Here is a 23,396-nt window from a genome sequence, read left to right on the forward strand (position 1 = left end):
CACATTGCATCTGATTCCGTCAGTACTCAGTATTTCAGTACCTGCTACTTTTTAGTGTCCAGCCTTATTGGAGGACTATTTATCAAGGACAATATGATATGGGAGGAATGCATATTCAGTTTAATATTGTATTTTTAAGTATTTAAAAATAATAAAATGTATTTTGTGTATGGTGTAACAGATTCGGAACACTTTTGTTTCAGTTATTAACTGAAGTTCACCCATATTGGTCTGTACAGACACAGCAGGTGCTGTAATTCACCCAACAGTTTAACTTTACCCTTGATGGTGCACTTTTCCATTGTCTCTTGAGACAGACGAATGCCAACTAACTAAACTGTAAAGGCGGCTTGTTGTTGTTGTTGTTGTTTAGTCGTTTAGTCGTGTCCGACTCTTCGTGACCCCATGGACCAGAGCACGCCAGGCACTTCTGTCCTCCACTGCCTCCCGCAGTTTGATCAAACTCATGCTAGTAGCTTCAAGAACACCATCCAACCATCTCATTCTCTGTCGTCCCCTTCTCCTTGTGCCCTCCATCTTTCCCAACATCAGGGTCTTTTCCAGGGAGTCCTCTCTTCTCATGAGGTGGCCAAAGTATTGGAGCCTCAGCTTCACGATCTGTCCTTCCAGTGAGCACTCAGGGCTGATTTCCTTCAGAATGGAGAGGTTTGATCTTCTTGCAGTCCATGGGACTCTCAAGAGTCTCCTCCAGCACCATAATTCAAAAGCATCAATTCTTCGGCGATCAGCCTTCTTTATGGTCCAGCTCTCACTTCCATACATCACTACTGGGAAAACCATGGCTTTTACTATACGGACCTTTGTTGGCAAGGTGATGTCTCTGCTTTTTAAGATGTTGTCTAGGTTTGCCATCGCCTTTCTCCCAAGGAGCAGGCGTCTTTTAATTTCGTGACTGCTGTCACCATCTTCACTGATCATGGAGCCCAAGAAAGTAAAATCTCTCACTGCCTCCATTTCTTCCCCATCTATTTGCCAGGAGTTGATGGGCCCAGTGGCCATGATCTTCGTTTTTTTGATGTTGAGCTTCAGACCATATTTTGCGCTCTCCTCTTTCACCCTCATTAAAAGGTTCTTTAATTCCTCTTCACTTTCTGCCATCAAGGTTGTGTCATCTGCATATCTGAGGTTGTTGATATTTCTTCCGGCAATCTTAATTCCGGCTTGGGATTCATCCAGCCCAGCCTTTCGCATGATGAATTCTGCATATAAGTTAAATAAGCAGGGAGACAATATACAGCCTTGCCGTACTCCTTTCCCAATTTGGAACCAATCAGTTGTTCCATATCCAGTTCTAACTGTAGCTTCTTGTCCCACATAGAGATTTCGCAGGAGACAGATGAGGTGATCAGGCACTCCCATTTCTTTAAGAACTTGCCATAGTTTGCTGTGGTCAACACAGTCAAAGGCTTTTGCATAGTCAATGAAGCAGAAGTAGATGTCTTTCTGGAACTCTCTGGCTTTCTCCATAATCCAGCGCATGTTTGCAATTTGGTCTCTGGTTCCTCTGCCTCTTCTAAATCCAGCTTGCACTTCTGGGAGTTCTCGGTCCACATACTGCTTGAGCCTTCCTTGTAGAATTTTAAGCATAACCTTGCTAGCATGTGAAATGAGTGAAATTGTGCGGTAGTTGGAGCATTCTTTGGCACTGCCTTTCTTTGGGATTGGAATGTAGACTGATCTTCTCCAATCCTCTGGCCACTGCTGAGTTTTCCAAACTTGCTGGCATATTGAGTGTAGCACCTTAACAGCATCATCTTTTAAAATTTTAAACAGTTCAGCTGGAATACCATCACTTCCACTGGCCTTGTTATTTGCAGTGCTTTCTAAGGCCCATTTGACTTCACTCTCCAGGATGTCTGGCTCAAGGTCAGCAACCACACTACCTGGGGTGTACGAGACATCCATATCTTTCTGGTATAATTCCTCTGTGTATTCTTGCCACCTCTTCTTGATGTCTTCTGCTTCAGTTAGATCTTTACCACTTTTGTCCTTTATTATGGTAATCTTTGTACGAAATGTTCCTTTCATATTTCCGATTTTCTTGAACAGATCTCTGGTTCTTCCCATTCTGTTGCTTTCCTCTATTTCTTTGCATTGCTCGTTTAAGAAGGCCTTCTTGTCTCTCCTTGCTGTTCTTTGGAAATCTGCATTCAATTTCCTGTATCTTTCACTATCTCCCTCGCATTTTGCTTGCCTTGTCTCCCCCGCTATTTGTAAGGCCTCGTTGGACAGCCACTTTGCTTTCTTGCATTTCTTTTTCATTGGGATGGTTTTAGTTGCTGCCTCCTGTATAATGTTGCGAGCCTCCACCCATAGTTCTTCAGGCACTCTGTCCAGCAAATCTAAATCCTTAAACCTGTTCCTCACTTCCACTGTGTATTCATAAGGGATTTGGTTTAGATTGTATCTTACCTGTCCAGTGGTTTTTCCTACTTTCTTCAGTCTAAGCTTGAATTTTGCTATAAGGAGCTGATGATCTGAGCCACAGTCAGCTCCAGGTCTTGTTTTTGCTGACTGTATAGAGCTTCTCCATCTTTGGCTGCAGAGAATATAATCAATCTGATTTCGATGTTGCCCATCTGGGGATGTCCATGTGTAGAGTCGTCTCTTGTGTTGTTGGAAAAGCGTGTTTGTGATGACCAGCTTGTTCTCTTGACAGAACTCTATTAGCCTTTGCCCTGCTTCGTTTTGATCTCCAAGGCCAAACTTGCCAGTTGTTCCTTTTATCTCTTGATTCCCTACTTTAGCATTCCAATCCCCTATAATGAGCAGAACATCCTTCTTTGGTGTCACTTCGATAAGGTTTTGTAAGTCTTCATAGAACTGGTCAATTTCAGTTTCTTCAGCACCAGTAGTTGGTGCATAAACTTGGATTACTGTGATGTTAAAAGGTCTGCCTTGGATTCGTATCGAGATCATTCTATCATTTTTGAGACTGCATCCCAGTACAGCTTTCGCCACTCTTTTGTTGACTATGAGGGCCACTCCATTTCTCTTATGGGTTTCTTGCCCACAGTAGTAGATATGGTAGTCATCCGAACTGAATTCGCCCATTCCCGTCCATTTTAGCTCACTGATGCCCAGGATGTCAATATTTATTCTTGCCATCTCATTTTTGACCACATCCAACTTACCCAGGTTCATGGTTCTTACATTCCAGGTTCCTATGCAATATTTTTCTTTACAGCATTGGACTTTCCTTTCGCTTCCATGCATATCCACAACTGGGCGTCCTTTCGGCTTTGGCCCAGCCGCTTCATCAGCTCTGGATCTACTTGTACTTGTCCTCCGCTCTTCCCCAGTAGCATGTTGGACACCTTCCGACCTGAGGGGCTCATCTTCCAGTGTCATAACTTTTATATGCCTGTTGTCTTTGTCCATGGAGTTTTCTTGGCAGGGATACTGGAGTGGCTTGCCGATTCCTACTCCAGGTGGATCACGTTTGGTCAAAACTCTCCACTATGACCTGTTCATCTTGTGTGCCCTGCTCGGCGTAGTTCATAGCTTCTCTGAGTTCTTCAAGCCCCTTCGCCACGGCAAGGCAGTGATCCATGAAGGGGGTAAAGGCGGCTTAAACATGGTTAAAAATAGAAGCATTCCTCTTTTTTTGCTTGGTAACTTATCACTCTTGTCTACCTTTTTTCATCCAACAGCAACGGGATTTGTGTAGAGGGATGTTGTAACTGGATTTGTGTAAAGGGATGTTGTTATTACATAGATTGAGGGGGGGGGGAGGAATGGTTTGTGGTCCATTTTGTTGTCCCAGTTACAAAATGGGAAAATAGCCAACATTGAAATGGACATGTAATTCCTGAGTCATCAAGAATGAGAGGTCAGAGCAAAAATAGCCTCAACAAATTTACAAAAATATTCCCTATGATCAAATATCCTTACTTCTGCCCAATGTACGAACACAAATCTATGTAAAGTCTCAGTAAACATTAACCTAGAGATTAACCTCTCCCTGTGGGTGTAAGAAAGGTTTATTGTAGAGACCCCTACATTCTTCACAGAGACTTGCACCCCATGGAGTCTATGTTGGTGTCAGATTATGGAGTCTTCTTCTTTGGCCATCACTCATAACCGAGTAAGATTGTCTTCCATAAACACGGTTTTTGTTTTTTATAACAATTTATTAATTTTCCAAAAAGAACATAAAAAATAAACATAAAAACAACAATGTATAATGGAGAAAAAAACCATCATAATCAAAAAAATTTAACCATTATTTTTACTTGACTTCCCTCCCCTCCCCCTCTTGGTTTCATTGTTTAATACTTCTTCGTGCACGTCCTTATAACCTTATAATCTTAATAATTCAACTTTTAAACTTTGTTCATCTTAATACAAGTGAGTTTTAAAAGTTATACTAACGTGAAAGTCTGTACACAAAGCTTAAAAGATGAGCATTAAACCTTTGCCCCTTTTTTATTATTCAAAGTCCTCTTTCTGTTTTTGTTTCTACATTAACTAGTTTATCCTGTATAGTTCAATTGTTTAGTTTACCAGTCTTCTTCGTCTTCTTTAACGGAGGCTTATTCCTTCTGTAGGGGCTGGCTGGTCTTGGCCTGGCGTCCAATCTTGCATACAGGAACAATGTCTTTTGTTCAATAAGTTCTTTACATCTCCATGTCATAACTTCAGGTTTTTTAACAACAATCATTTCCCAATTTGTTTTCAAATCTTTATATGTCTTATCCCAGGCTTTTTTTAATGATTTTACATTACCACCACATATAATAACCTTTTATGCTTTTTGTTCTCCCTTTTAGTTTTTTCTCTATCACAGTCAAAGCCTCTTCACACAGGGTATCATTTTTATATTGGACCAAGTCATAGGCCTCCCAAATCAATTCACACAAGGTGTCATTAACTCATAAACACGGTTTTAACAGTGAGTCCATAAGGGACTGTGGAGGCCATTTCTGGATCTACATGTCCTTCCATAGCGGGGACATAGGTTTCCAGGCAGGAGTTGATCACTGTGAGGGTTTGCCAAGTGTGCCTTCCTCTTAGCATGTTTCTCCTTTTCGTCCTGAGTTCAAGTGTCTTCAAAGCCCATGACACCTTTTGTAAAGGCTGTTCTCCAGCTGGAGTGCTTGCAGGCCAGTGTTTCCCAGTTGTTGGTGTTTATGGTTTCCAGTGATGGGTTAAGGATTTGGTTCCAGAACCCTTTTCCCATTCTTAACTACTTCTTCCCCAGGTGAGGCCCTGGCCTGGAAAAGAAGTCCTGATGTCACTCCATGCCCAGCTCTGTACCCAATCTCAACAATCGGGAACCTGCCCCCTCAAAAAAAACCCTGAGCCTTGGCCCCTTAAAGCCAGTGCCTATGATGGGAATAAATTATTACCTGCTTACAGTATTTGCCCTGCTCTAGATTCCATTTCAAACAGTGTAAGTCAATGCATGTCTACTCGGAAGTAGAGTTCATTGGGACTTACTGCCAGGAAGATGTACCTATGATAATTGGTTCCCAGTCTTGGTAATGTTGCAGCTGGATCTAACTGTGTGCCAAATATTTAGAAAGCTAGGAACCATGGTGAGGAAGAGCTTTTTGAACTCATTTGTAGAAAAATTGACTCCATATTCAAAAATTTATTTTACAATATATGTAAAGTACTTCTGTAATTTTAATTGTTTGCTATGGTATTTGAGAACATGCAGCAATGCTAGGATGTGCTGCTGTAACTCTGAATGAATGTTTGTCAGGCTAGCATTTAGGCAACAATGCTAATATATGCTAAACTCAGAAACCAGATTAAGGCAAAACTCAGGGACAGACTTTGGTAATCTGTTGTAACGTGGTACCTTGGGTGAGGACAAAATTTGGTGCCATTCAAAATGGATCTTCTCAGTTATGGATCTTCTCATTTTTTTCTCCCCCTCGGCTTGGTGCCCTGTGCAGGGGGAATCACCCACACCACCCTAAATCTGGTGCTGCAAAACTGATTAGAAACGAGAGGGCCTTATGAAACTCAGACACCTTATGAAACTCAATATATTGTTGCACAAGCAGGTGATGCAGGACTTTCATTAAGTACCTGTCCTTAATTATATTTGTGTTGTAATTATGATGCATAGCTCCTGGTGAGATCATGGCAGAGCTGTCAGTGACTCTGAGAACTAAGATGGGAAAAGATGGGAAAAGCAAGCCTAAAGAGAGCCTAGTCTTAATGCAATCCTAACTTTGTCTACTCAGAGAAAGTCCTATTGAATTCAATGGGGTTTACCCCCAGGTAAAAGGGGTTATGATTGCAGCTGTTGCACAGGGAGTAGTACATTTTGCTTTGTGAGTTGTTGAATACAAGCATTTGCTTCTTGTGCCTTTTCTTAGTTTATTAGCAGAACTAATATCCTCAGACACATCTAGAAAGTCATGCAGCACAACCTTATGTAGGTTTACTCAGAAGTAAATAACAATGTGGTAGCAGTAGGAGGCCTCTTAAATCTCTGTTTCAACGTGGATCTACACACAGGAAAAAACACGCTAAGTAAGTCACAAATTAAATCGTTATAACAAAAGAAAAAACACTATGTAAAATCTCATAGAAAAAGTTTGTTCTACAGCACCATCTGGTGTTGCATGTTTATAACATTCAAAACACTGTTTTTTTTTTACTAATGTAGGTGAGTCATCAATGCCACGGTTTTAACAGCAACCCTGTGTATATTTACTTCATAACGAGTCCTGGTGAGTTCATTGGGCTTATCCTAAGCCAACGGCCATACATATAAGGTGCATGTTGTTGTTGTTGTTTAGTCGTTTAGTCGTGTCCGACTCTTCGTGACCCCATGGACCAGAGCACGCCAGGCACTTCTGTCCTCCACTGCCTCCCGCAGTTTGATCAAACTCATGCTAGTAGCTTCAAGAACACCATCCAACCATCTCATTCTCTGTCGTCCCCTTCTCCTTGTGCCCTCCATCTTTCCCAACATCAGGGTCTTTTCCAGGGAGTCTTCTCTTCTCATGAGGTGGCCAAAGTATTGGAGCCTCAGCTTCACGATCTGTCCTTCCAGTGAGCACTCAGGGCTGATTTCCTTCAGAATGGAGAGGTTTGATCTTCTTGCAGTCCATGGGACTCTCAAGAGTCTCCTCCAGCACCATAATTCAAAAGCATCAATTCTTCGGCGATCAGCCTTCTTTATGGTCCAGCTCTCACTTCCATACATCACTACTGGGAAAACCATGGCTTTTACTATACGGACCTTTGTTGGCAAGGTGATGTCTCTGCTTTTTAAGATGTTGTCTAGGTTTGCCATCGCCCTTCTCCCAAGGAGCAGGCGTCTTTTAATTTCGTGACTGCTGTCACCATCTGCACTGATCATGGAGCCCAAGAAAGTAAAATCTCTCACTGCCTCCATTTCTTCCCCATCTATTTGCCAGGAGGTGATGGGCCCAGTGGCCATGATCTTCGTTTTTTTGATGTTGAGCTTCAGACCATATTTTGCGCTCTCCTCTTTCACCCTCATTAAAAGGTTCTTTAATTCCTCTTCACTTTCTGCCATCAAGGTTGTGTCATCTGCATATCTGAGGTTGTTGATATTTCTTCCGGCAATCTTAATTCCGGCTTGGGATTCATCCAGCCCAGCCTTTCGCATGATGAATTCTGCATATAAGTTAAATAAGCAGGGAGACAATATACAGCCTTGCCGTACTCCTTTCCCAATTTGGAACCAATCAGTTGTTCCATATCCAGTTCTAACTGTAGCTTCTTGTCCCACATAGAGATTTCGCAGGAGACAGATGAGGTGATCAGGCACTCCCATTTCTTTAAGAACTTGCCATAGTTTGCTGTGGTCAACACAGTCAAAGGCTTTTGCATAGTCAATGAAGCAGAAGTAGATGTCTTTCTGGAACTCTCTAGCTTTCTCCATAATCCAGCGCATGTTTGCAATTTGGTCTCTGGTTCCTCTGCCTCTTCTAAATCCAGCTTGCACTTCTGGGAGTTCTCGGTCCACATACTGCTTGAGCCTTCCTTGTAGAATTTTAAGCATAACCTTGCTAGCGTGTGAAATGAGTGCAATTGTGCGGTAGTTGGAGCATTCTTTGGCACTGCCCTTCTTTGGGATTGGGATGTAGACTGATCTTCTCCAATCCTCTGGCCACTGCTGAGTTTTCCAAACTTGCTGGCATATTGAGTGTAGCACCTTAACAGCATCATCTTTTAAAATTTTAAACAGTTCAGCTGGAATACCATCACTTCCACTGGCCTTGTTATTTGCAGTGCTTTCTAAGGCCCATTTGACTTCACTCTCCAGGATGTCTGGCTCAAGGTCAGCAACCACACTACCTGGGGTGTACGAGACATCCATATCTTTCTGGTATAATTCCTCTGTGTATTCTTGCCACCTCTTCTTGATGTCTTCTGCTTCAGTTAGATCTTTACCACTTTTGTCCTTTATTATGGTAATCTTTGTACGAAATGTTCCTTTCATATTTCCGATTTTCTTGAACAGATCTCTGGTTCTTCCCATTCTGTTGCTTTCCTCTATTTCTTTGCATTGCTCGTTTAAGAAGGCCTTCTTGTCTCTCCTTGCTGTTCTTTGGAAATCTGCATTCAATTTCCTGTATCTTTCACTATCTCCCTCGCATTTTGCTTGCCTTGTCTCCCCCGCTATTTGTAAGGCCTCGTTGGACAGCCACTTTGCTTTCTTGCATTTCTTTTTCATTGGGATGGTTTTAGTTGCTGCCTCCTGTATAATGTTGCGAGCCTCCACCCATAGTTCTTCAGGCACTCTGTCCAGCAAATCTAAATCCTTAAACCTGTTCCTCACTTCCACTGTGTATTCATAAGGGATTTGGTTTAGATTGTATCTTACCTGTCCAGTGGTTTTTCCTACTTTCTTCAGTCTAAGCTTGAATTTTGCTATAAGGAGCTGATGATCTGAGCCACAGTCAGCTCCAGGTCTTGTTTTTGCTGACTGTATAGAGCTTCTCCATCTTTGGCTGCAGAGAATATAATCAATCTGATTTCGATGTTGCCCATCTGGGGATGTCCATGTGTAGAGTCGTCTCTTGTGTTGTTGGAAAAGCGTGTTTGTGATGATCAGCTTGTTCTCTTGACAGAACTCTATTAGCCTTTGCCCTGCTTCGTTTTGATCTCCAAGGCCAAACTTGCCAGTTGTTCCTTTTATCTCTTGATTCCCTACTTTAGCATTCCAATCCCCTATAATGAGCAGAACATCCTTCTTTGGTGTCACTTCTATAAGGTCTTGTAAGTCTTCATAGAACTGGTCAATTTCAGTTTCTTCAGCACCAGTAGTTGGTGCATAAACTTGGATTACTGTGATGTTAAAAGGTCTGCCTTGGATTCGTATCGAGATCATTCTATCATTTTTGAGACTGCATCCCAGTACAGCTTTCGCCACTCTTTTGTTGACTATGAGGGCCACTCCATTTCTCTTACGGGTTTCTTGCCCACAGTAGTAGATATGATAGTCATCCGAACTGAATTCGCCCATTCCCGTCCATTTTAGCTCACTGATGCCCAGGATGTCAATATTTATTCTTGCCATCTCATTTTTGACCACATCCAACTTACCCAGGTTCATGGTTCTTACATTCCAGGTTCCTATGCAATATTTTTCTTTACAGCATTGGACTTTCCTTTCGCTTCTATGCATATCGTGCATGGTTTTCCCCAAATCCTAGCACAAACTATGGGGAAAGCTTTCAATGTGTGGTGTGGATGTGAACCTTTTTTACAGCATGAAAGAGTGTGCGTTCAGTATAGAAAGTGGAATTGATAGTGTATGGGAAAATTTGGGAAATGTGGTTTGTTTTTTGGAAAAAATATATCCAGTGCGCAGTTATGGTTTGCCAAATAAAGTTATACTGATTTTTTTTTTAAAGTGTTACAATAAAAATGTATTGGAGGCAGTGGTGGTCATTTATGGCTTTGTTTTTGCGGGGGGGGGGGTGTAGCCATTTTTAAAGAACATGTGTTGTACTTTATGGAGGTCCCTGGCAGATGATTACCAAAGGGACGAGAGCGATGTGAAGGTGAACATCTCCCCTCCACGTATCCCTCGGCTAAGGGCTCGTTTCGAAGCAGACGATCTCAGAGCCCCGGAAGGAGGCGCCTCCTGACGCAGGCCTCCCCGTGGGCCCCGCCCCCTGCCTTCTTTCCCCGCCCTCCCGGTCGCGAGGGCAGCGCCGATCCCTCTCTCTGTGTTCCATTCGTCAGCTCTGCTCCGCTTTTTGCGCCTGCCGTTCGATTGGCTCGGCACTCGGCATCTCCGCACTCGGCTGCTTAGGTGCTCGGCTAGGCGCCCTGGCCTTGGTAGTAACTCGGAGCAGCAGCAGCGGCGGCAGAAACTGCAGGGGGAGAGGCCGCCGTCGGATTTGGGTTGTCCCTCCCTGGACCAGGCCCCGACCAGCCCGGAGCGTGCCTCACGCCACCGCTCCGGTCCTCTCCGGGATTCGAGGGCGCCAGGCCTTGGCCAGCCCCCCCCTCCGCCGCCTCAGGTAGGCTCTGGGCCTAGAGGCTCCGGGCCTGCTTCCTCTCTAGGGGGGTTGCCGGGCTCCCTCAAGCCGGCGGGGAGAGAAACCCGGCGGGTGGGGCCGGCCGGGGAGTTGGGGAGCCTGAGGCGAAGGGCGGGACGCGTTTCGGGAAGGGTCGCCTGGCGTCGAGTTCCTCCGCTCCACCCCGCCCACCGCGGAGCCTCCTGCGGCCGCGTCTTTCTCGCGAGGAGGCTGCCTGGCTGTGGCCCTCGCGTCCTCCTCGCTCGGAGAACCGGCCTGCCAGACTCCTGGCGGCCTTGGCCTTCCTTCCCGGGACCCGCAGAGCGAGGCTCTGAAGGCCCGCCCTGTGTTGTTTCCGGAGCCGTCGGCCTGAATACGGGGAGGCAGCGCTTCCTTAATTTAAAATACATTCGGTTCCCCTCCGCCCACGTAAACACTCGGCCGCACGGTTTTTTCCCCCTTTTCAGGGATGCGAGGAGGAATTTTCGCAACGGGATGTCTGTTTTCCTGTGCGAATGTGGCTCCGAGCCTGCCCGCGCTTCCTTGAGAGTAAGGCCTGGTGGGCACGGGGACCACGACGGCTTGGCTCTGAGGAAACGAGCACGAGATTGCAGGGAGAGTTGGCTGTTAGCTGGCTGGGGTCTCTCTGTACACGGGTCTTAATTAGTATTAATAATAATTAAATGTGAAGAGGGTTGTGAGGCTTTGCATTTAGAAGAAGGTACTTGGTTCGGAGAACTCAAGCCTGTTTTCCCCAATGTTTTTATAACTCCATCCAGCCATATATTTAACACCATAATTGGGATACAGTTGTTTTTTCCGGTCATCAGGATTTTACAGAATTGTGGACTGGTATATGTTGGTGTGTGTGTGTTCTGTATCATGAAATTGCTTATTAGTTTTTTAAGCTGTGTGTGTTTGGTATGCTTTAAGGATTTGGACTTTCAGTGTGTATTGCGAGGAGAGAGTATGGCAACTAAGAATAAGTGGGTTATGGAGATAGAAGACAGGTAGCTTGGAGAAGAGAGTGTGCTAAATAAAATACTGAAGCCCTACTTAGCTCCCCCCCCCCAATTCCATGTTTTATTCGAAAATGGTTACTTTGCCCTTCCCCCCCAACAAAACACATTGCAAGTTTGCAGGGAAGTACACTTAATTTTAGATAAGTTAGTTTGATGCTTTCTGTCTGAAACATGGCTAAAATTAAAATGCCACTTTGGTTATACTGTGCAAAACTGGTTGTTGCAACTTCTATAAGCCATGAGCTGATCCAAAAACCGTCTTTCTGAGGAAAGTGACAACAGACCATACGTTTTCATAAATCTTATTGGTTTTGCCTGTGCATAAACCTGTAGTATTTGAAATCTCAGTAGTTCATGCTCACCTGTCCTCCTGAGTTTTTCTGTAAATCTCAAAGTAAATTCCACAAGTGCCTTTCACATTTGATTCAGATTTTTAAATACTTAAACAAATTTCCTAACATGTCACCTAACTATGTTTTCTTGCAGTTTGTATTAACTGCTTCTTAGATCCAGAAAATAATTTTTCATTTACTATTTTCTGGAAGCTTGTTAATATTTGAATACTGGCAGCATGTTATTCCTATCTCAGTTCTTAAAAGGCAGATCCCTTTAGTTTGTCTTAATATGACTTGCTTTCTAGACTGCTTATCACTTTTGTAGTTTTTCTCTGAATCCTCTTCTGCCTGTCATCATCTTTCTTTAACTGAGGTATCTGGGTAAACATAACACACTGAATGAAACTTCTCTGCTCAGCGTTGGGTAGTACAGAAATAACTACAGTACTTAATACAAATCTAATGCAGATACAGATCTCAGGATGGCATTGCACTTTGGAGCTGCATCATTGCCTTCATTGCTCATTTCATTTGTTTACATTTTTCTCAGAAGTGTTATTGAGTATTGGCACATCTGCTTTTATAATTGTGTATTGGATGGGTCTCGTATGCACATTTTACATTTGAGCTTGTTGAATTTTACTTGAATTTTAACTCCTTAGCTCTTCATTTTGAAACTATCTGGAGTTGTTTTGCTTTTCATCCAACATGTTTACTGTTACTCCCATTTGTGTTGTACTTCCAGATCTGAATGAATGGATAACTACTTCATCCAAGTATTTTTTTAAAAAAATAAACTTGATGTTGTCACCACTAAAATTATTTGGTGATATACCCTAAAACACACAAATGGTTTTGTATGATAAAACCAAGCAATAGGCACAGGAAGAACCAGCAGAGCAAATATTTTAGGTCTAAAACTGATAAATATTATTATTATTGTTGTTGCTGTTGCTGTTGCTGTTGTTTGTTGTTATTATTATTATTATCTACCTTTTCATCAGATGGTCCCAAGGTGGCATACCACATTAAAAATAGATTAAAACAGATTGATGTTGCTAGTCCCCTTATAAAGCAAATGAAACTGAACTATAATTGCATTTTAATACAGTTTTAAAAAATATTTGTCTGTATATGCACAGTTGTAAAAGTTAGAGGATTGAAATTTTTGAAGGGTGGCTATATAGCTGGCCTTCTAAGGGAAGCTGGGTGAGAAAACTTATGTTGAGCTTCCTTTAAGGATGAAATCTTGAAGTAAGTGCCACTGAATTCTGTAGGATTTACCTTACTTCTGTAGGAGTAACCTTACAGAGGACTGGAATGTTGCTTGATGAAGCTCCAGTAAGGCTGAATGGCCAAAAAGACTGGGTTGTTAAAAAAAGAAATTAAACAAAGACATATCTACAGTATTATAATCTTAACTTTGAAACATAGGCAGGTGTACAGATAGATTCAAAAGGGTGAGCAAAAAATCATTACAAAAAAAGGTCATGGAAAGTTTTATTTAATGTGAAATTGTCAAATAGCACTATTGTGCGCTTGACTGAGTATTTATGAGAGGCCCCTTTTGCAGAGGTGACAGTATTGTGGAGTGCCTTGTTTAGGGTTTTCTACTGCTGCAGTCCTTCAGATTGGGGTGCCCAAACTTTTTTCAAAGAAGGCCGGATTTGATGAAGTGAACATGCATGAGGGCTGACCAAAGTGGTTGAGCTTTTTTATGATTTTACCCCAAGGTTGTTGAAGTTGTTTTTTAGGATTTGACCCCAAGAAATAAACTGCCACAGGGGCCGAATTAAACCAGCCAGGGGGCTAGATGAGGCCCCCCCCAACGGACTTTGGACATACTTGCTTTAGAACAGACCACACTAATGCAGTTTGAGTGTCATTAAACCATATTTTAAAACAGACAATGGCTGCATGTGTTGGTTTGTGCTGCACAAAATTTCCCCCAGTGCTCTTTCCCCATTTCTGCCATGTTGCAGATGAGATCAGCTGGCTTCTGTTTTGTCATATTTGAACCTGAGCTTATGGTTACTTCTCTTCAAACAAACCATGAATGGTAAATAAAGCCAAGAACAACTTTGGTTACCACTTTGGTTTGGAGAGAAGCAAACTGTGAGTCCGGGTTTGGACAACACAACAAGCTAAGCTCTCTGTCTTGTTTCATTTTCAATGCAACAGGAGCGGGGATGAATGCTGTGGACTCTTCTCAACAGTGTGCACCAGCACATTGCTCATTCACATTACAGCATCATTAGTTTAAAATACAGTTTAGGGTGATGTGTAAACTGGGCCATTGTGTAGTATTACTGCAGTCTAACAATGTAATGTGTATATTACGTTGTATAATATATAGTTTTCACAAGGCCTTGTCTCTCAGAATGTTCTTTCTGAGCTGACAAGTTCCAGTCTGTGTTCTGTTGCCTTAATCCAACTCAGCAAAGTGCTATTAAAAGTGTGCTTACTAGAATGATCGTTTTATTATCTCTTTTTCATTTTGTCTTCGTCATTTTTGCCACTGTGAAGTATAACCCAAACTTACTTTCCCTCCTTCATGTCTTCTTCAGATTGTCATTCAGGAATGCACTAGTTCCAAACCTGCCAAGTTCTATCATCTGTGAATCTACTTTTCCTTTGTTTTGGTAAGAAAAATCTTAGAACTATTCTTTGATCTTTTATGTATTGAGTTGCATTGTAAACAACTGGACAGTCTCATCAATTCACATTCAGTTAACATAAATTTTAGGCTTGAGAAACTCCATGGTAAGTATCCCCCTTGAGTATAGGAGCTGGCTTTTTCTGCATTCATTCTTTGTAGATTTTTAAAAAAGATTCTCCTTTTCTTAACCATGTGAGTATCAGCGTTCAGACTTAAAAAGAGATGCATTGTTTTTCGTGTTTTCTCTGTTGGCTTGAGCCTGACTTTAAGAACTTTCCTCCCTTTTTAAAAAAATACTATATATAACTCATTTAACTTGAGTAAGGTAAAGGTAAAGGTACCCCTGCCCGAACGGGCCAGTCTTGACAGACTCTGGGGTTTGTGCGCCCATCTCACTCAAGAGGCCGGGGGCCAGCGCTGTCCGGAGACACCTCCGGGTCACGTGGCCAGCGTGACAAAGCTGCATCTGGCGAGCCAGCGCAGCACACGGAACACCGTTTACCTTCCCGCTGGTAAGCGGTACCTATTTATCTACTTGCACCCGGGGGTGCTTTCGAACTGCTAGGTTGGCAGGCGCTGGGACCGAGCAGCGGGAGCGCACCCCGCCGCGGGGATTCGAACCGCCGACCTTTCGATCGGCAAGCCCTAGGCGCTGAGGCTTTTACCCACAGCGCCACCCGCGTCCCATATTTAACTTGAGTAGTCCCTACTAAAAATAAATAAATAAATAAATAAATAAATAAAGCAGAATCAGTTCTTCAAATGTTGAAAAACTTATTTGGGGAGTAGGGGAGACAATTATTTGGCAAGTGTGTGTGTGTGTGTGTGTGTGTGTGTGTGTGTGTGTGTGTTTAGTATCATTACCAAATCCTCGTGATTCAGCAAACTTCTATAGCAAATGGTAGGACCAAGTTTCCCCTGACTTTTGTCTCTGAGGAGAAGATGGCATTTCAGACTATAATGATGTAAATGTACATCCAAATGTGCATCCACAGCAGGAACATCTGGGCACATTTTAAAACTAGCTTTTGCTATTGCAACATTGATTTTCTCTCAGAAAACTCAAAATTGACCAGGCCTGCACTTAGCTGATAAGAGAAGACTTATTCTACTTCAGTTTGGTAGGAAATTGTTTCTCAAACTGAGAGTGCCAAACCACAGCAGAGACATTGCATGTGGTTCTACAGAAATAAAACTTGTCTATTATGACCTATTACATGGATACAGATGCATGGATTGTATGAACTGAAATGGGACAATTAGTTGCAGCCCTCCAGCTTTTTAATACAAAGGCCCTTTGGAAAATACATTCTCATATGTGGTAATATGACTTCCCTCCCTTTTTCTCTAGAGTTGAGGCACTTGCAAGAAGTGGTACTGGAACTAACCTAACTCCCACTGTGCCAGAGGCTTTGATTGTTTTATTGTTCACTCATCTCTAGCATATGCTTCAACTGAAGTAGTGTCCACAGTTCAGAAACTATAATAAAACGTGGTTAAAACCAACCAATGTAACAAGATATTAAAGACATGTAAAGCAGCTGCTGAAAGTAAATTAGCTCAAGAACAGATCTACAGCTGCTGCTATTTTAGCCCATCAAAAGCACCTTCTTAAATATTCACTGCCTGTGAACAGTCATCAAAGTAGGGGCAAAAGAGACTATTGTTAGAAGGGTATTCCATAGACTGAATGGTACAGTGGAGAAGACCTGGATCCGTGCCTTTCTATTTCACATGTGTGTAAGAAGGGACATGAACAGAGTCTTCCCAGCAGGTTGGGAAATTAGAGATGGGGAGGTATTTATGGAGGAAGAGACTTTCACTGGTATGTAGGATGCAAGCTGTACACTGCTTTAAAACTGAGAACCAGCACTTTAAATTGGGCCTGGAAGCAAATAGGCAGGTAGTGCAACTGATAAAACAGGAATAATATGTTCTTTATAAAGTGTACCCATCATAAGTTGAACGGTTGGCTCTTGCACCATCTGCATCTTTCAAACAGGAGGCCGTCCTGTGTAGAGTTCATGGCAGTAATCCAAATAGGTTACAAATGACAGAGGCTAGGTGCCAGTTTGAGAGGAGCAGCCAAAATTCCCTCAGATGTTACTAATAAAGTATATTAGGGAATTTGAACACTTGTGTGCACATACATACAGATATCTGCCATTTTGCTGCCTATTCTCAGTGCTGTGAACAGTTTAATAAAAAAAATACTTTCTTTTCCACCTTTGGATCCAGAAGGATTTTCAAGGTGGCTTATATAAAATAATGGAGTATAATTGTGTTAGGGCTGCTTCTGCGCCTTGCAACATGTGCTGTTCTACAGGCAGTACTACATGTTCTTCCAAAACAGTTTTCATTACTTCATTCTTTCCTTTCATCCTGCAGAATGCAGCTCCCATGTTTATATCTAGGGCAGCAAGATGGAATCATGTATAATCGATCCTAAAAACTGCACTGGTGGTTTGTGTTCCACTGGGCCTAATTCAAGGTATTAGTAATGGCTTGCAAAGTCTTCAATAACTTAGAACTCAAACCTCCATTTCCTGCCAACTTGATCCTTAAGATTAGCAATGGGAGGCTATTGCAGCCCCCCATCAGGATTTGGGGAGCAAGGATCTGTAGAAGGGTCTTCTCCATAGTGGGACCCGAATTCTAGAATTACCCCCATAGGTATGCCTGTCACCCCCACTTTGGTTTTCAGACGTCAATTAAAGACATTTTAATTCATTTAGGCTTTTGTAGTTTAAATGTTTAACCCTTGGCAACAGTACTGGAACCAGTGTTTTAATGAGTTAATAATTGTTTTAGTGGTACATTTTTACTGTTTGTGTTATGATGGATATATGTTTGTACATCACCTTGGGCTCCTTTGGAGGAATGATGACAAACAAACAAACAAACAAACAAACAAACAATAGAATGGCATCTCATTCTCATGGTTGGCAAGTGATTGGTCCTTTGTCTGGTTTCATGCTTATTATTCGCTTTCCCAGGACTCTAGGACTTGTTGCTGAGCAGGGGCAGAGAGGGAGGATCCAAGTGCAGCAGCTGTACATTGGGTCATCCACAAAGCAATAGTAGTTGGTCCTGTAACTTTTCTCAGTACAGTGGTACCTCGGGCTACAAACACTTTGAGTTACAGACTCCACTAACTCAGAAATAGTACCTCAACTTTACCTCAGGATGAGAACAGAAATCGTGCGGTGGCAGCGGGAGGCCCCATTAGTTAAAGTGGTATCTCAGGTTAAGAATGGTTTCAGGTTAAGAACGGACCTCCGGAATGAATTAAGTTCGTAACCAGAGGTACCACTGTATACTTTTAGACTTGCATTTCTTTGAAACGCTGCTAATTATTTTCATACAAAATGCCATTAATGCACAATTTCACTGTTCAGATGCTTTTGCAGGTTACAATTCATTCATTCATTCATTTGGAGTATTTACACCCCACCTACTAACCAAAGTAAGCGACTTACAATGTATTTAAAATATAGCAAAATAGGCAAGAGTTACCAGACAGGCAAAAGTGTTACCACATTCCCCCACCCCCAAATGTCCCTGCTACTACTTTGTTTTTGAAAATTTGGGCTAGAGCAGATCTAATGTTGGTTAATAAGAAAAAGGTCCAGTTCAGAGTTTTGAGGTGCACACCTCTGTTCATCACTGTAAATTAATGGTTACCTTCTGCTTACTATTGCTAGAGCCATTTACTGTTCATGTTCTTATTGTCTTGTACTTTTATTACTTAAGAGCTATAGGACTCTAAATTTGATTTGCTTTCATTAGCTAATCCAGTTGCTCACAGAATGTTGTAAGACGTCTTTGAGGAAAACAAGAAAGCAGATGCTGTTGCAATCTGTGTGAAACTACTGGGACCTGTTTTGGCTATTGGTAGTTTATGCTAATACTGGCCTGCTGCTGTGGACCTTAAAACAGAGGGTTATTGCTTCAAAATAACAAATGAACTTCATTGCATTAAAGAGTTATGGCAAGAAGCATGTTCTGATAAGGGAATTAAGTTATGCATGGCAGGAAAATGAAATGTTGCTGGAATTTTATTGTTTAAAATTTGCAGTTTCTTCCATTTGGTTGAGTGAAATTGAGGTTCTCATCCTCTTATTTAACTTTAGAGGACCTTGGTGGGCACAATTGCCTTGGAAGTACCAACTGCTCGCAGGGGACAATTGGCCTTCATCATGGGGCTGAGTGAGTTCCAGCTGCTCACCTCTACTACTATGCCTCAAAGGACCTGCTGCCTGGCAACTGCCAGCAAGAAAATACTGCTTCCCTCATGGAATGAGCAAGAGCCAGCTGCTCAGCCATGCTCCTTTGCCTCAAGATTTTAGTGAGGGCTGTTCCTGGTATGACACCATGGAAGAGCAAGGATGCAAGCAGAAAATGCTGCCTAAATAATTCTGGTTCCATGCAGTTACTGTAGTTTTTATTTTTGTAAGCCACTTTGAGAGCATCTCAGGGAGCATCTTGGGATTATAGAATGGGGATTGAAGTATGGTGGTACCTCAGGTTACAGACGCTTCAGGTTACAGACTCCTCTAATCCAGAAATAGTACCTCGGGTAAAGAAATTTGCTTCAGGATGAGAACAGAAATTGTGCGGTGGCGGCGTGGCAGGCCCCATTAGCTAAAGTGGTACCTCAGGTTAAGAACAGTTTCAGGTTAAAAACGGATCTCCAGAATGAATTAAGTTCTTAATCCGAGGTACCACTGTATTCTAAATAATAGTAAATATGGATAGGGATCTTCACTCTCTCTTGTAATGTGATGATTTATTCTCTGTTATTAGGGGACATTTGGTCTGCTTCTCCCTGTGTTCTAAAAGTGGCTATAAGAATAAAAGAAGGACAACTTTTCAGTAGGAATTTTGCAGCTTGTGGGGCAGCTTTTGATTTTTATGGCAAGGATTTTTTGGGTGCAGTAAATGCTGTCAGGGAGTGTGGAGGTTAACAATTTCTCAGTGCAATACTGCCTTGCCAAGTCATCCTTGTTCTGGTGTCCCCCCCCCCCCCAATAGCCATTTATATAGCTGATGAATGCTGTATTGTGACCAGTGTCTTGGATTTAACCATGTGTAAATTGCCACTTTTGACCTGATACTAATATGGATACTACAATATGCTCTGAGATACGGATGTCTGAAACGAGTGCAACACAATTCTAAACACATTTACTGAGAGGTAAGCCTCATTACCCTCAATGACTCATACTTCCTATTAAATATGGTTAGAATTGCAGCCATGCAACCCATGCCAGTGTTTTTGGTTGATTGTTAAGATTTCATGTTGGTTTTGCTCTTTCTGTGTTGAACAATTTCATGGATTACATGAAACAAATGAAGTAGAAAGACATCGGATTTAAGTTTTGAAATAGGGATAGCCAATGTGGTGCTCTCCAGATGTTCAGGGCTCCAGTTCCCATTGGCCTCAGCCAGCATGGCCAATGGTCAAGGTTGATGAAAGTATAGTTCAAAAACAAATGGAGGGCATCACATTCACTACCCATGTCTATTAGTGAAAGAGGCTTGGATTAGTCAATAATTACAGCAAAAGATATTAAGATTACTGATTGCTGAATGTTTCCAGCAGAGCAGGGGTAGCCAACATGGTTCTCTCCAGATGTTGTGAACTGCAACTCCCTATTGTTTCTCACCTTTGGGCATGCTAGCTGGGACTAATGGCAGTTGTAGTCCACAACATATGGAGGGCACCATCTTGGTTACCACAGCTGTAGATGATACTTTGTGTGTTTGGTATCCCTAAACCTTCTGTTGCTGTTTCTGATTCATTGTATGCTTTCTGATACTCTCGGTTTACAGCAACATTGGTTTCCCCTTTCCTACCTTTGTTCACTAAATAAATGTGGGCTGATTGGCTAAGTTGCACATGAAGAGCATTGGAAACATGCATGATATGAATTGGAGTCTTATGCTCTCGAGCCAAGGCTCTGTTAACTTATCCTTAATTTGTATTACCTGTTCCCAGGTGTGTGGAAGCCTTGATTTGCACCATCAAAAGCCTGGAGGAAAAGGAAAGTGTTTACTTGGTGCCAAAAGTATGTCAATAAAGGTATCAAATGGACCTTACTTAGAGATCAGGGCAGGGCTCATTATGTGGTTGGATGGATTATTTTGGGTTCTAGGCAAGACATTCATGAGCTGAGGCACTTTGGATTTTTTTCAAGTTCTTCCAAGTATTAAGTATTAAGTACTGGGGGTGCTCCATGACATCCCATGCTTCTTCCTCAGAGGAGGTCTCTGGTGTTTTTGTTGGCAACTGGCACCTGCATTCATTTATTCTGCTCTTGATTAAACAGGCTTTCACATAATTGCTAGAACTATTCTGTATGTACCTGGAGTTGAAAGCAGTAGAAACACTTTTCCAAAATCTGATAAACATTAGCAGGTAGATATCTAGCATTCTTTCAGAATATTGATGAGTGAAACCAATGTATAATAGTGATGGGATATCCCTTGGAATGTCCAGGTCACACTCTCATGCCAGATCAGATTCCCAAAGGGGTTGATGTATGTGTATTTGCTTTTGAAGTGGAAAGAAAAAGTGTGAGTGACTCCAACTTCTTCCTATTATGGAACAAGTGTGAAGGGGGAGTTTTCTCTGTTCCCAATTTGCACAAGGAATAGAAACAGGACATGAGGAAGTGCAGTTGTAAATGGTTGAGGGTAGAATGAACACATTAATCTTCTGCATAATGGTATTTGTATTTTCTTTGTAAAAGGTTTACTTAGATTAAATCTTAAAGATGACTGGCTTTACCCATGTGACCATACAGTTGCATAATTCTTTTAAAAATTAAAAACATCAGTGTTTGAAACAAATTAAACCTAGGTGTTCCGCCCATTCCGAGCACCATCACCCCCGGGGCCAGTCATAAAGGAAGAAAGAAAAACCACTCTCAGATTGCACTCAGAATGGATTATGAAAGTTAATCAAATGTATGCACATTAACTTTATGTAAACTTGATTTATTACACTGGTGAGCAAAGCAATTCCTCAAGAAAATTCCCTTGAGAACTCTCTCTGTTAACTTTCCTTAGTAAGGAAAGTTTCTTTTCTTGCAATTGATTAAAAATATCCGTCTTGGTAAGCAGCTGTTGTCTTGGGTCAGCAGTCTGGAAGTTGTTCTCAATAAAGTAAAATTTGTAATGAGAACTCCCCAGTTTCATATTATGCTTGTTAGTTTGTAGTATTTGATGAAACCAGCTTTTGTAAATCCAGTTGATAGTGTGCTTGACCTGGAAATATATTCAGATCCAACTTGGTGGTGTATTTGCTATGTGATTTGGGTTAGGTCACTTTATTCAGCCTGTGGCATAACTCATATGGTGAGTTTTATGATGACAGGACGTGATTTAGCAGCATTACAGTGGTACCTTGAGTTACATACAGTTCAGGTTACATACGCTTCAGGTTACAGACTCCGCTAACCCGGAAATAGTACCTCGGGTTAAAAACTTTGCTTCAGGATGAGAACCGGAATTGTGCTCCGACGGCGCGGTGTCAGCAGGAGGCCCCATTAGCTAAAGTGGTGCTTCAGGTTAAGAACAGTTTCAGGTTAAGAACAGACCTCCGAAATGAATTAGGTACTTAACCAGAGGTACCACTGTAAATGTAATCTGTTTATGTTCTATCTTTCTCAAATACATTTTTTTAAAAGCTGAAACTGTCTTGACTGGAAAATACTTTTATTCTAAATACTACAAAATACATTTGAAAATGAAATTGCCACAAATCAATTCTTATGAAGAGTTGTTTTAAAAAAGTTTGACAAGAGTATCCATGTAGTGTTAGATTTGGCATGAAAATGCTGGAACTGGGCCCATCATTCTGCAACCTGAGGAAGATCTGTCGTGAATGTGCTGCAATTACAGTGGTCTCTCTTGAGAATCTGATGATGACAATAGCAATGCTGTGTTGGTGGGGGTGGAATGTTAACAATTACAGAGAGAGATACCAATTTGTATTGACCTCTTGGAAACTTCTGACTTGGGTTCCTTGAAATATATCTTCACTATCCAGATTTCCATGAGGACAGCCTTGCAAGGAGTGGATGGCACTTGTGTAGATTTTTGGCACTTGTGATCTGGTGTCTCTCGGTGACTCATTCCCCTGCACTGAGACAGTAAAAGCCATGAAGGTTGTACCAGAGAAGAATGCTGTTCGAATCCTTTGGGGCCGAGAACGGGGCACGCAAGCTTTGGGAGCACAGCGTCTTCTGCAGGAGTTGGTAGAAGACAAAACCCGTTGGATGAAATGGGAGGGCAAGGTAAAGCTCCTTATGACACACTTACAAGTCAACTGAACTTAGGAAGCTGCCTTGCACAAAATCAGAACATTGGTTCAAGTAGCTCAGCATTATCTACACTGACAATACTTAAGGGTTCCCTTTGTGGGTCTTACCCAGTCCTACCTGCACATACAGTGATCTAGGATAGTTTGGCATACAAAGCAAGTTCTTAACCATGGAGCTTCAGGCTGTGTATGACACTTCTGCCTGTCGGTAATTTGAGTTATATATACTTCTTAGGTTTCTGAATTTGAATTAAATATTTTTATCTGGTATGTGCCAGATTCAGAATAAATGGATAGAACCTTTTAACATTTTTATAACCCTTTGATACTCCTGGAACAATTGTGCAAAAGTATCATTTCTTCTATCAAACTTCACACGAGGGAGGGGTACTGGTATACTTCACTGATACTTTGAACTCAGAAAATGTTTTGTGCTCTTTTGACTTTCAGAAGGTTGAGTTGCCAGACAGTCCACGCTCCACCTTTCTACTGGCATTCAGTCCAGACAGGTACACATCTATGTATATTTTCTGTTCTGTTTTTATTTATTTATTTTATGTTCCC

At 41.9% G+C, this 23,396-nt stretch overlaps 1 protein-coding gene across 3 annotated transcripts in view; it reads left to right on the top strand.

Moving 5' to 3' along the window:
* Positions 1 to 10,328: 10,328 nt before the first annotated feature.
* The window catches only part of AMBRA1 (autophagy and beclin 1 regulator 1), a 142,014-nt gene continuing 128,946 nt past the window's right edge, over positions 10,329 to 23,396 (top strand). Inside the window, exons 1-5 of one of the 3 annotated variants that reach the window (XM_082223802.1) lie at positions 10,329 to 10,490; positions 14,412 to 14,486; positions 20,505 to 20,588; positions 22,560 to 22,806; positions 23,283 to 23,341. In XM_082223802.1, coding sequence (XP_082079928.1) covers positions 22,672 to 22,806; positions 23,283 to 23,341 — 194 coding nt within the window. In that variant the 5' untranslated portion in view covers positions 10,329 to 10,490; positions 14,412 to 14,486; positions 20,505 to 20,588; positions 22,560 to 22,671. The remainder of the gene's footprint in view (positions 10,491 to 14,411; positions 14,487 to 20,504; positions 20,589 to 22,559; positions 22,807 to 23,282; positions 23,342 to 23,396) is intronic. The other 2 variants (XM_082223801.1, XM_082223803.1) reach the window with 2 other exon arrangements.

Source organism: Podarcis vaucheri, assembly GCF_965113315.1.
Source record: "Podarcis vaucheri genome assembly, chromosome: 1".
In the NCBI taxonomy this organism is placed as follows: Eukaryota; Metazoa; Chordata; class Lepidosauria; order Squamata; family Lacertidae; genus Podarcis; species Podarcis vaucheri.